Genomic DNA, 14310 nt, shown 5'->3' with positions numbered 1-14310 from the left:
ATTGAGGAGTGAACTACTAAGTGAGCTACATATTTTAAGGTAGTAAGAATGCAACAACATAAGGAAAATCCAGCATACCCAACTGCTTACAAGTCTCCGGAGATATTAAATATATATTAAGATGCTAGAGGGGAATTATCTTCACCAGGAGAGAAAATTTTATTTGTATTTGTCTTTGCACGTATATGAAAATAAGCACACACACATTTATGATTTCATAATGTTCAGAAATTTAATTATTCTTGCAAAATAAACAACTGCTATTGGCTAACTTTGTTACAAGGCTTTTTTAGTTTGCTTTTTTGTTGTTGTTGTTTTAAACATGTACAGTACTCTTAATATTAAAATTGCACATTCCACACAGCGGATTGACCTCGTGCAAGAGTCTGAGGGAAAGACCATAGGCAAAGAAAAGCCCAAAGAGCACCTGCTTCTAAATATGCACACTCTATGCATGTTCAGGCGTAAACTTTAATGCTTTGAGCACTTAATGCTTTGAGTTCCCTTAACTCACAACTGACTGCGGCTGGACAGAGCAGTTGTGTCTGTTATGGCCTGTCAGGCTCATCAACATGGAATGCATTGACACAGAAACAGTGAGAGAGAAGCTGCATTTAAACATTAATAAAATTAATGGCTATAATGTCAAATAACATACAGGTCAGTCCACTCCAGAAGTCTTTCCTATCACTTTAGTTCCACTTTGGTAGCTAGTGTTGTTTCTCCTTGTAGATTCTGAGCTATACAAACATAGTTTCCCACATCTATGTCTTCAAAATCCTCCACAAGAAGAACACTCTTTGAGATTCTTGTAGTGTGTCCAATTCCTCTGTTTATCAGTCTCCAGAAGTTTTGAACAATCACAGGCCTCCCAGACTGTTAAAAAACAAAACAAAAACAACGCACCCACATAAAACAGGTGATTCCACAAAGTGTATTTGGTGACACACCCCATCAACCTGCAGCAAGAGGTTGGGGAGCAGGAGCTTATATCCCAGAGTCAGCCCTGAGAGAGGGAACTGAGGGTGTCTGGCAGTGGCAGCAACATTCCTGCATTAAACACTGATGAACCAATAGGCTGTGCCAAATAAGGACAATGCAAGGGCTCTTCCACTCCAAGCACAGGCACTGGGCTTGCCAAAGCTCTGCCTGGAGCCTGCGCATGAGCTCAGCTTTAGGCCTCTTACCAAGGCTGCATTTGGGTACCTGATCAAAAGGGTGAGGTATCCTGGGGAAGGTGTCAGGATAGAGGTGTGAGCTCATTTTCACACTTCAAGCATGGCTCAAAAAGAAGGCAGCAGTGGCATGAGGTAGCTGACTGAGCTTTCATTCTCTTTTAGCACAGTGAATAGCTGTAAGTCACATGCTGAAAACTAACTCCTCCTCTAGTTTTAGAAAACACTACCTCAGATAACACAGAAACAAACAGTAACAAATCTCAAATACTTCTGAGTTAATTCTCACATTCTGCTTTCCAAAATATATATGTAACTTCAAAGCCAAAAATCTAAGCCCCCAATGTTTATATCAAAAACCACTTTTTTGGGTTGTTTTTGGTTGGTTGGTTTGGTTGGGGTGTTCTGTTTTGTTTGGGTGGTTAATTTCTTTTTTTTTTTCTTTTTTTCGTGGGGGGGTTGTTATTAAATGAAAGCCTTTTTTTTTTTTTTTTAATTCTCTAAGGGAGTTCTCTAATGGTTATGAGGTCACACTGCCTGGCACCTCAGAAGGTCACAAAACACTGGATAAGAGAAATTGGCCCAATGATAGACTAAGGCAGTCTCTGTTCTTCCAAAATCCAGCAGCTGCTAATCAGCAGCTTTAAGCACACGGGCTTCTGCTATGCTAATAACTGGGATAAAAATGCAAGAGAGAGGTTTCTGTGTGGAAACCATCTTCCCTTGCTTCATGGCATAGATGGATTAACTATTTAACAATATGAATGCTTACAAGGCTTAAGGTAAATGTAGCAATAGGATAAGTTAAGACACTTCTGCAGAGTCAAAGCTACAATTTCACACTTGCAAAATGACCAATAAAAAGGCAGCTCCCAGTCCTCCTGAAACTTAGAGATGAGTCACAGTGCAGTCAGGGAATGCCTAAGAAGTGGCAGGCATTACCAGAAAAAAAAATTCTTGGCAGTCATAAATATAATAGAAATTCTTAAAACCTTTAAAAGTAATTAACCCACTTAGCAAAGCACTACCTCCTTTTCCAGATCTGAAAATTAAGTGCTACCTACAGTCAAGTAATACTGCACATTTAATTCAAGTCTAAGTTACTTCTTAAATATAGCAAGTGGAACTGCCTTGACCCTACTGAAAGTGAAGGTAAAGGCTTTGCAAGGTGGGCCCTGTTTGCTTGGTTTGGCTCTTGCTAGTCCATTTTTCCTCAAACTAACTGCCTCCTGCTTTGAAGGCTGTGGCACAGAATCAGATTATGGGTGGATCTGTGTGCATTCACAGCAGGTAAATGAGCAAGTGCAATTGTCAGGGAGTGGCAAGTGGAAACAAGAAAAATAAAAACAACTCGTGCAAAAAAAGCAGAGGAAGAGTGTGGGATTGCATTTTATGGAAATGGTTTGTTCTAGCTCACCCCTGGAAAATGTATGGTTTATCCCAAGCCTGTAACCTCCCTGCAGTATCAAGTTATCTGTAACCTCATTGGCTGGAGAATGTTACCGCGCCCCTTTGAACCTCTGTGATAAGAATGCTAACGCAAGGGGACTCGCCCTCTTTGCCCCCCTTCCCCTGGAGGCCTCCAGACGCTCCCTTTCCCTCTCCTCCCTTCCCCCTCTCCCCTTCCCTTCCCCCACTCCCGCAGGACCATGCTCCCTGCCTGGAGTGGGACTCTGAATAAACCCTCACCTCATCAGCACCCCACCTGCGTCTGAGTCTCTTTGCCTGCCAGCACGGGAACACCCACGACCCAAGGACCCCGGGGGTCTCCCGGGAGACCCTCCCCAGGAGCCCCCCGAAAATTTAAACAACAACAGAAGAGGTTAGTGACTTCAGAGATAAAATGAGGGTCTCCACAATGCACCATACCTAGGGACAAGCAGGGATTAATGTGCTGCTTCTGCTCAGGAATCGGGCAGTAGGTGAGAGCCCCACTGCTGCGTGGTGTGGGCTGGGACAAAACTATCACTGAGCTGCCAGCACTGAAAGCAGCAGCATGAATGGAAACATCCAATGAATCTGAGAACAAAATCACTCCTTTTTCTTGCATAAAAGGTCTGCATGACCGGCAACAGTGATGGTCCTTGTCTCCTCTCCTTCCACCCCACCATTTTTCTTTGCAGTATGTGAACGCTCTCAGTAAATGTTAAGTCTCCAGCAAGCATACAGTGCTTCTCCTCTGACATTTACCTGATCCTTTTGTCGGGGCAGAAACCAAACACAGCTCTCCCCTCCCTATCCCCAGGCACAGCTGGAGCTGAGATAGTTTCCCCTGGTGGATAAGCACATCAGCCCTTTCCAGGGCAGATGCAGGCCACAGGCCAAAGCCTCTCTCACCCCCGTAGGTGGGTGCAGAGGGTGTAGTCCTCTGCTGATGTGCCCTGCACTGCAGCTCCAGTATCCACAGCAAACAAGGGAGATAACCTGCATGCTTTAGGTGTTTGTATCCAACCACTGCCAGAGAGGTGTCAACCTGCACGTGCCAGCGTGCACCGGGTGCTGTAAAACCCCTGCGAGCAGCTGGGCCAGTAACAGCCGGCAAACCTGGCTGGGGCAGCCTGGGGAAGGTGCCAGACTAGGGTGGGCACTAACGAGATACTGAGGTTTGGAAGGCCAAGCTGGGTTAGAATGAGGCTGATTAATGAGCTCCTGCTCTAACAGGTGAGGGTGGTTAGAGGGGAAAGAGAGGGGACCTTCAGTGATGCTAGTCAGATACATCTCACTTTGTGCAAGAAAAGAGACCACAGATTCACACTGTTCCCTGTGGATTCTTTCAGATGAGGCTGGGCAGAAGCAGATTCTGCTTCTGCATATGGGCAACCTTAAAAATTCTGTGCTGAGATAATTCATGCACCCAAGACATAGAGAAAGAAGGGATATCAAATAAAGAAGCATCAGTGGGCCTTGTGGCTTGCCCTAGAACAGCCTCCTCATGCTGCTTGGCTTTGACCCTGTCTGAGGCTTTCTTTGGAAATGCTGCCAGAGGCCAAGTATCTCTGGAATGGAAATCAGAGGGAGGAGAGAGCTTTGCTGAATTTGATTTTTACTAACAGGGCTCTCCAGCTTCATCCCAGTGCTACTTCTCAGGGAGATTCTCAGGGAAAGACAGGCTGAAGTTGAAAGGGGATATGCTGCCTCCTCCTGCCAGCATGCCTGAACTGGCAAGAGCATCCAAAATGCTGCCTTAGAGAAGAACAAACCATTTCAGGCAGGCATACACCCCTTACTTCTTGCCCTGGATACTGCCATCTGAAGTTCACGTCCACATCTGGCTCCCCCAGGACTGTGCAGACCACACGAACTCTGTCACTGACTCCGGCCCTACTGGATGACGCTGCAATGGAGGTTGAGGGCGGGCCCTTGGGAACTGAGACAAAGACAGTGCTTAGAAACAGAAAACGAGCTGCTAAAGCTAAATACACTGATCAGATTGAGAGTCGATTTTTGACTCAGTTTGCTTAATGCAACAGGTGTTTTACACCTGCAACTTTGCCCTCTAAACTGGGAAACTTACTGGAATTTAAACCTGATAAATGTTTTATCACATATACTTTCGATCAAGATTTTAAAACTCTCATGACATTACTTATTTTACTTTCTAGAAATTATTTTCTTGATGTCAGCAGAAGAGTCAATTTAAGCAGAGAAAACTCCACTTTACCTTCCACATACAGTAGGTGATATTTGATGGAAATCTGAGGTGCTCCCTGTGACTCTGCTTTGCAGTAGACAATACCTTTATGATCAGAAGAAGGGTGCTGGAAGACAAAACCCTTCTTTGCATCATAAATAATATCAGTTCCATCTGTTTCAATTTCTTCTGCTGGAAATTCCCTGTGAAGAGTCACTTTTGCTGTAGGAGTAGTAACACGGCATGGGACGACTGCAGGTTTATCTGGGTTCAGGTAGACAATCTCAAAATAACTGGGAGTAGGTACAAAAAGTTCCTCTTTGTCTGTGCAGAAGAGTTGACATAATTAGAGAAATATTTACATCTTGGTTTAACAGGCAGAATAGTACATTTGACAGGAAAAAATAGCTGTGAGCAACACTTAAAACAATAAGCTTTGGCTTAATTTTAATATGCACACACAAAAGAAAGAAGAACATTAATTGCATTAAAAATATATTATTTGAAAATAAAAACAAAGTATTTTTTTAATCTTAAGAAAATCTTTGGAATTTCAAAGCTTCCAAATACTTATCTGGATCCCATCACCACTGGTAAGATAAGGCCTACTAGAAAAAAAAGATACTTTTTGAAGCTACAGACTTTTTATACCTATGTTTTTAGGCAAAATGTTTGATTTACTGTCCTAAGTGAAATATTGATGAAATATTTAGTGCCCTCAGAATCACAGTTAAGGAGTATTTCCGTAATTGGCATGGATAATGGAAATATAAATCTGAAATTCCTCTTTCTACCATGAGCATTTACATAATAATTTGACTGAAAAGTTTATTCCAGCCTTCCTAAGGAATGTATCCTAAAACATTAAGTACTTCTGTGTCATGGTCCAATTTAACTCCAAAATGTATTGCAAACAATCCTGTCTTAACATTTTGTGCTAAAACATTTTCTAGCCATGAATACTTTAGCTCTCATAAGACATCAAAGGTTGTTTTACTATTCAGAATGGTTTCCACAAGAAAAAATGATCCATTTGATTTCAGCTCTCTTGTATCAAGCAGCAGTAAACTGTGCACAGGCTCTGGGGGACATCACATGCACTTGAAGAGTGTTTTGCCTCTCCACATGCTATAATGACTCCTCAGAGAAATTGTGGCCTTACCAAGGTCAGCAAGGTCAAGTTTTTAAAGGCAATGCAAGTGGAATAAAGCGGCAGTGGGGGTGAGTCCATGGGGTCATCTGAGCACCGTGACAAAATGAATCTTCTGCACAGATTTATTTTCTTTATCAAGACACATTTTCAAGATTTAAAAATTTTTTTATTTGTTTTGTAGAAAATCCTCAGAAAGCGTGTTACTATTTTCTAAGGTACGTGCTTTCATTGCATTATCAGTTACTTTGGGTATTTTGCATAATCTGTAGTGAAAATGAACTCAAAAGAATCACATTAAGCAAGTAATTTTCTGCCCACCAGCACAGTCTTCCTCAACATCCAGTAAAAATTGATGAAAATTGTGTCAGTAAAATTTTGACAGGGAAATCACTGATGTAGCTTTATTTCTGTCTTGCCAGCAAACATATTTCCATTAGTAATCCCCCAGTGAGTTAATTACCTGTGAAGAAGATGTATGTTGATCCTGTTTTAGTCTCATCCTTCCTGCATTTGTTGCCATTGCACAGCTGAAGCCAGCAGCTGTATTCACCTGTGTCTGCTGCAGTGGAGTTTGCAAGGATCAGCTGACTGTACCTGTCAAGCTGATTTATGCTGTGGAAAAATAAAAACAAAAGGCAAAGACAAGCACAGATGTATTTCCTTGTATATTTCTGTCAGCTCACTTCCACTTTTGATTTTTTTATTCCTTCTCTGCAACTCTCCCACTTCACTTTCAGAATTCTGTTGCAACTTCCCCTTTTGCTCCAGCAGAGACTGTTTACATGAGTAGTTTTATTGATTTTAACTACACATAAAAGCTTGCAAGCTTTTGTCTTGCACAGTTTGTTTTGGATTCCTTCAAGTCTCCATTTTGAAACTGGGCTGTGACTGTTCCATATGTTCATCGATATTTTGTCCTAATTTGTCCATGTGTAGCCCTTTCCTTCATGCTACAAATCAACCCACATGCATCTCACTCCTTTTCAAATACTGTAGCACTGCTCCAACAGTATCTAACAAAGATAATTCTCAGGTAGCTACTAGCAGATACTCTACTAGAGTTGGTTTAATAACTTTTGCCTGCTTTCAGTGTGAATGCTGTACCAATCTTTAACACACTGGTCCAAATTTCCACTTGGCAAAGAGCAGCTACCTCAGCTTGGATTTACCCTGCAAGTTAAGTCATTTTGCATCACCTACTCCTGTGGTGTAAGTCACCTCACTGGAGTTTCCTCCACATTCCTTGGCTACTTTAGAGGATGACCCTGAGAACTGCTGGAGGTGTACTGGCAGTGCCATCACATAACTACACAAAATTCAGCCTGTGTGATTATTTCAGACTTGATTTGCCTCCTTTTTTTCCTTCTCCTGAATTTCCCAGACACATCTCTCAGTGATTGACACCTGTAAATGTGCAAATATTTATAAATGTGTAGACATATACAGAGATCTTGACAATTTTTCTAAGGGGTCAAGTTCCTATCTTATGAAATACAGCAGCTACAGTCTCATCTTGGGGTTTTTTTATATATTTTAAGGTTTTTTTGGCTGGCTCTTTCTGGCAGACAGATTGTGGTGTGGTTGGCAGTCTGCTGGGTTGACTTTTGATGGATTGCAAAAGCAATGGCCCAAGAGTACCAGTTTTCAGGGAGTCCTGTCAGCACAGCCATGTGGCACTACTGATGCACTCTGCTGCTGCTCCAATCCTTAAAAATGTTCTTTTTAACCAGCTGCCTTTGATGGTAGTGAATCTAGGTCATCAAGGGTTCCCTCTTCCTTTTGCAAGACATTGAGTCACAAGGTAATTTCTTTTCTAACCAAGTCAGGAACGATTCTCCAAGTCTAGGTATTTGATAATGAACTTCTTTTTACTGTTTTAAAAGGGGTTTGGACAAATATACAGCTTGCATGAAGTCTGAACAGCTCTTATTCAACTGTGGGGTTTTTGAATATTTATTACCCTCCTAATTCTTACTAATGTGGCAGTTATTCTGTAAGGCAGATACACAACTGAATCATTTATTTCTGGGATTAGCATCTTTGAAGAAATTTTTATCCTCTAAAACACCTCACGAGTGAGTAACAGCAGTACTACGAACACACCTGAGTGTACTGTGTTATCTAAATGCTCTGTTTTGCTCTCCATTGCAGGCAGAGGAGGTCACCACTTCAGCTGCATGTGCTTCCCAGAAGTTCTGACTCCCCAGGTGTTCTGCTAGCAGTCAGCACAACTACCAGCAATCACAAGCAGCAGTTCACGTAACCCAGCTTTCAGTCAGGCCAGCAGTTTAGAGATTAAAAGCACCCCAAATACACACCTCAAACAGAGATAACTGGGAATCGCTTTTTCCAGTAAGCCCTCAGACACCATTAGTACATGGATCCACAACAGGGCAGTTTTGAGGCCTCATAAACAGGAAAATCACATTTCCTATCCACTAATGCATTTGTCCTACACAACCTTGTGTGATTCCATTTTTTAGAAACATGTAATTATGGTGCAATAGCCTTTCCATTTTTAATATATACACTACCTTACATTATAAACTATCTTCAGTTTTTGGATAACATTTGAGAGATTCCTACCTGTGCAAGAGAACATGTCCAAAAGGAAGGAGAGAGAAATCCAAAGCATGTCCCAGTCTGTATTATTACTATTTAGTTTCACAGTTCACATTTCACAGGCTATATGACTTCCTCAGAATAAAGTGTTTTCCAAGGATCAAGTACTAAATGTCAACAATACAGAGAAACCACAATGCCAGAACACTTTTGTCTCCAATCATTAATGCAGACACTGAGCTATAGCTTGAAATCCCAACAGATAGCAAAATAAGGTCAGAGTTAATTTATTATTGTACAGTGTGTTCTTCTTAACTGAGAACAAGCTATCCAATGATCAATGGAAATAACCTAGCAAGGCAGTCATCCACAAACATGCAGTAACAAAACCTGGCATCTCAGAGTGCAAGTGTTGAAACTTGAGACCCGACCACATTAAGCAGACAAATCAGGTCATAGAAAATAAAGTGTGAATGGTAAATCCTGCAGCTGACCAATATTTCCAGGGTAACTTGTTATTTTATTAGTATTTCATTAATATTTTAGAAGCTGGGAATCTGACCCAGAACCCAAAACTTTACTGTACTGTAGATGTCACCAAGTAAAAATGTTGTATATATAAACATTACCAGACTGTTTAGAGAAACTAAAAAAGTAGCCCAAAATCTTATTCCATACATTCATCTTATTAAACTTTATTTAAAGTTCAAAAGATTTTTGCCAGAAAACTAAGCCACATTTAGAAGCTAAAATATATATTTATATTAAATATATATATATATAAAGACAGCATACACAGCATCACTCAAAGAGCATCTACCAAACTCCTCTCAAGTAGCTGCATTCATAATGAAAAAAGAGAGCTTATCTCAAGTACACACTCACTAGGACAGGAACATAACATTTCTCTGTTTTACACAAGGAAAAAATCCTTAGCTTTCAAACTTCAAAGCACAAGCAGCAAAATGAAACTCAGTTATACACATGAGCACAACTGACATCCCACTAAGGCTCTGGGAGTCTGCATTCAGTGAAAGCAGTCTAATTTCAGTCTAATTTTGGCCCCTACCACAGCCAGTTTCCTCAATATTTGTGAGAGTCCTGCTATCCAGACACTCTCCTCTCACATGCAGGTACATGTGATGCATGTCCAGCTGTTTGTCCCAGCTTCTTCCATAGAGCAGCCCCATTTCATAGGAGTGTATTCATCAGATGAAGTTAAATGCAGCTGGTCTTCGGCAGGGGAGAGACCCATGCTCCAGTCAGGCAGCACAGAGACTGTGAAGTCAGAGCAGCTTTCTGCTATAAAGCTTTAGTAAAGGGAAAATGGATCTGCCCTTATTTTTATTTTCTTCCCTCTCACATGTTGTAGATCCAGTTTCTGGGTGAGCCTCCAGTCATTAATTTGTTATTCAGAGCCTTACAAAACAGCCTTCCAGCCCTTCCGTACTGTGGGTGCAAGAGCAACCTCTGGCTAGTGGTTAACACCACCAATGTGTTTGGCCACTTCAACCAGCACACAAAATCTTCAGCCAGAAGTATTTATGTGCTGCACGAAGCAAGAGAGCTTTACAGGTAATGGTCTAGTTCTGAAGCAAGCTTGTGCGTGTCCTTAAGCTGTGAGCCATGTTTGCACGATCTGAGCTTTCTCCCCAGAGTTGTATTTCATGCTACAATCTCTAAGTAAATTATTTCAGTGTACTGTTGGGTACTTCAGTTAAAGCAGTGGAAAGGCAGAATTTCTGCTCCATCTCAGCAAGCAGCAGCCAGAGAGTCCTCCTCCTCCTTTCACCAGCTTCTCTCACTCCCTCAGATATGATAATTTTAGCACATGTAACAACTCCAGACCTATTAAAAACTGAGACTCTCTAGTACAGCAAGCAAAATATTTTGTTTACCAGGTTGTAGAGTATGGCTACAAGGACAAATTCAATGAAAGCATAGCCATTAATACTACGAAAATGGCTTTTCTAATTACAATCTTCCTCCTTAAAAAAAGCATATTGTCCCCCAGGTTGCTGTATTCTCCTTTGCATATGGGTGAGTTAAAAATGAGGTTAAGCAAAGCGTGGAGGCAAAACATCTGGTTTTCATCCCTACTTCTTTTTGCAACCACCAATAGAAAATACATTACATTGATGCTAAATTTAACTAGATGCAAGCCAAAATGCCAGAGTAGTTGAATTTGCACATCCCTTCTATTGTTTAAGGGAAAAGTAAGAATTGGATGCCTGAGCATCTGTTGCTATAGGAACATTAAAATGAACAGAAGAACTGTAGTCATTAGCCCCCAGCAACTGCAGGGATCTCATCACCAGTGTCTCTCCTCCTTTGCACATCTCCTCTGGCACACCAACCCACTCCTTCTTCATTTTCCATTAACTGCTCTTGGCCCCATCACATCCCCCTGCTGCTGCCATCAATTCTGGTTTGCACCCCAACTCCAGCAAGACCTGCATGGAAATCTAAGGTAAAAAAGGCCCAGCCCAGTTAATTACCTTGGGTTTTGCCCCACACCTCACTAACTGGTAATGAAGGGATTATCTTATTCTCGGTCTTTAAGTACTCAAAAAATGTTAGAAGATACTGGACATATATCTACCTAGACAATTAAACAATTTCTGCTGTAAGTTATTATTTGCTAGTATTTTTTCTGAATTTCCCCCCTCTGCCTTAGATTCATCACTTTCTTTTAAAACAACGAAGGTAACATAGTAATAAAATTTTTTAAATTGCCTATTGCAGTTGATGCTTGGTGCATGGTCTTGCATATGCCATGAGGAAAATCTAAGCTCATCTTGAAAGATCACAGCTTTGCTGACCTTTTCTGGTGCCAGCTGACTTACGAACGCTGCCACCTGAGCTAAGCAACAGGGTACCTCTGTGGTACTTCCAGTTAAACTCCATCCAACCTTTCTGAAACCACAGAACACAAATTACAAATTTCACATTCTATAGAGCAGACTTTGTTGCATAGGCACTACATTTGTTCCATTAGCACTACAGCAAAGACCTGGAGATAATTACCAAAGCCATGCTAAAAATGTGATGAAAACGTAACTGCACAGGATTCTGTGGTCAATGTCTCTGTAAACTATTACTATTCAGTGACTTCAAAATCTGCTTCTAATCTACGTTTTCAATTTCTCTAGTTAATTTTAGGATCTTCTGCTTGCATTCAAAACTGCTGATTTAGTCAAAAATAGCCTTACTGCTTTAACAACTTATTTCAAAAGCAATGACCACTATATTTCAATACAGATCCTTAAGTATATATGCCTTACATAGTTCTAAAAGAAAATACACACTTAAGCAAGTTACATCCACCCAGTCAAAATGTTTTATAGCACTTATTTGGTGTGGTGTAACTAACTTTTGTTGTACGGTTAAATTACTGCTGTTAACTTTACTGAGTACAGAAATGTAAATTGCTGAGGCAACAGGATCCCAAACTACTTCAAAGTGGAAAACAGAAAATTACACAAGCATAACCTACATATCTTTTTTCTGTTTTCCCAAACTATCTCAATTTCTTGTATTTTGTCCCACAAACATCATCAGAGAACACTTAATTTTGCATGAGAGGAACAGAAAAATAAGCAAGAAGCATTCAGATTCCTCTCCAATAAACCCCGAATACTTGCCCTGCCTTCTTCAATGCCACATTCTGACACTCAGCTAGCATGGCCAGGAGGTCTACAGACCAAACCATGCCAGCAACCTATTTGCAACTGCACAAAACATTAAGAGAGACCTGAGAACGACAACCTACATCACATAGACACACACTGCCTGTTGATTTGCACATCCAGCTCTGGCCTGCTGGGAAGCAAAATCTGTACCGCAGCTAATAAACGCCACCTACTGAAAGAAACCTGGACAGAACAGTATTCCTTGCAAAAAGAATAAGCAGTAGTAGTTTGTCTTGGTTTGAAAGACAGATATCTGCTAGGAAGGGGCAGGACCTCCCTAGAGATGGAGAATTCAAATCCCCTCCCTCCAAATTATTCCAATTAAAAGGAAAATTAAAGGAGCTTGCAGGCAGAGGTATGGGGGTAGGAATAACAGTTCTTTACTAGTATATATGACAAAACGACAAACAAACAACAACTACAGCATCAATAATAAACAGAATCAAGAACCTTGAGGGCTTTCTTTTACAAAAAGCCCAGAGCAGTTTGATCTGGGTGCCCCTGCAGGACTCCGAGAGGCCGAACTGGAAGGAAGGAAAAGTCCCGGGCTGGTGGATGAGATGAGGTCTGCGCTGGCAGCTAGAGCAGCAGGGGTGTCCCGGCAGGGCTGGGCAGTGCAGGGCTACAGAGTAGCAGGAGAGCCTCAAAGGTCCGAAGAAGCAGCGGCGGTGGGGGGAGAGGCTGGAGAAAGCGAGTTCAGGATTCCCGGGTACACAGCAGATGACGATAGATTTCCCAGGATGAGGCAGAGGCAGAGGGCAGCCTGACCGTCCTCCTCGGCGCTGAGAGCAAGAGTGCCTCCCCCTCCCCCAGATCTGTCTTTTTTGCCTTTCCCAAAGCTCATCATCTCTCCCCTCTGAGGGACACTCCCAGGGACTCAAAAACAATAGGTGTAGCCTCGTGCTGCTATATCCCTCAAGCACTCTTTTTGTTCTGACTAAGTAGTCATCAAGGCTTTTGGAAACTTATGGGAAAAAACTCTGTGAGAAGAGAAAAAAAAAAACCAAATCTAACCCCCAACATCATCCACCCCGAATTTTTTTCCATACCAACCTATTACATTGAATTTAAACCTTTAAAATATATATATATACACATGCATGACCTAAATTATATACATCTATACATACAGATATGGGTACAGACACATGATGTGGGTAGTTCATCCTAAAACAAGGTCTCCTTGAGGTATGCATCGGGTCTCTCCATCCCTTTGCATCACCCACCAGGTGCATCCTGGTCCCTGAGCGAAGACAACCCCACGGATGGGATTGTCTTTGCTGGAGGCAGAATTAATCCAAACAGTTTTTCCCAGCATACCTCTCATGTGTACTACTGGAACCTTATCTCCATCTGTTGTTCTCAGGGGCTCAGATTGGGCAGGGCCTGCTCGGTTGGTGGAACCTCGAGTGTTCACTAACCATGTGGCCTTTGCTAAATTAATCTCCCAGTTCTTGAAAGTCCCCCCACCCAATGCCTTCAAGGTGGTTTTAAGCAGGCCATTGCACCGTTCAACTTTCCCGGCTGCTGGTGCGTGATAAGGAATATGGTACACCCACTCAACGCCATGTTCCCTAGCCCAGGCTGCTATAAGGCTGTTCTTGAAATGGGTCCCATTGTCTGACTCGATTCTCTCAGGGGTGCCATGTCTCCACAGGACTTGCTTTTCCAGGCCCAGGATGGTGTTCCGGGCAGTAGCGTGAGGCACAGGGTAGGTTTCCAGCCATCCAGTGGTGGCTTCCACCATGGTCAGCACGTAGCGCTTGCCTTGGCGGGTTTGGGGAAGGGTGATGTAGTCAATTTGCCAGGCTTCCCCATACCTGTATTTGGACCACCGCCCGCCATACCATAGGGGCTTCACTCGTTTAGCCTGCTTGATTGCAGCACATGTCTCACAGTCATGGATAACCTGAGAAATGCTGTCCATGGTTAGATCCACCCCTCGGTCTCGTGCCCACTTATAGGTGGCATCTCTGCCCTGATGACCTGAGGCGTCGTGGGCCCATCGAGCTAGGAACAACTCTCCCTTGTGTTGCCAATCTAGGTCTATCTTTGACACTTCTATCTTGGCGGCTTGATCTACTTGCTCGTTGTTTC

General features: G+C 42.2%; 1 protein-coding gene across 2 annotated transcripts in view; it reads right to left on the bottom strand.

Moving 5' to 3' along the window:
• Positions 1-206: 206 nt before the first annotated feature.
• The window catches only part of PDGFRL (platelet derived growth factor receptor like), a 28089-nt gene continuing 13985 nt past the window's right edge, over positions 207-14310 (bottom strand). Inside the window, exons 3-6 of one of the 2 annotated variants that reach the window (XM_063402044.1) lie at positions 6420-6571; positions 4837-5130; positions 4403-4542; positions 207-876 (exon numbers count right to left, since the gene is read on the bottom strand). In XM_063402044.1, the coding sequence (XP_063258114.1) occupies positions 688-876; positions 4403-4542; positions 4837-5130; positions 6420-6571 (775 nt within the window). In that variant the 3' untranslated portion in view covers positions 207-687. The remainder of the gene's footprint in view (positions 877-4402; positions 4543-4836; positions 5131-6419; positions 6572-14310) is intronic. The other variant, XM_063402045.1, reaches the window with a different exon arrangement.

Source organism: Prinia subflava, chromosome 7 (assembly GCF_021018805.1).
Source record: "Prinia subflava isolate CZ2003 ecotype Zambia chromosome 7, Cam_Psub_1.2, whole genome shotgun sequence".
Taxonomy (NCBI): Eukaryota; Metazoa; Chordata; class Aves; order Passeriformes; family Cisticolidae; genus Prinia; species Prinia subflava.
This window is presented reverse-complemented; position numbering and strand designations above follow the sequence as displayed.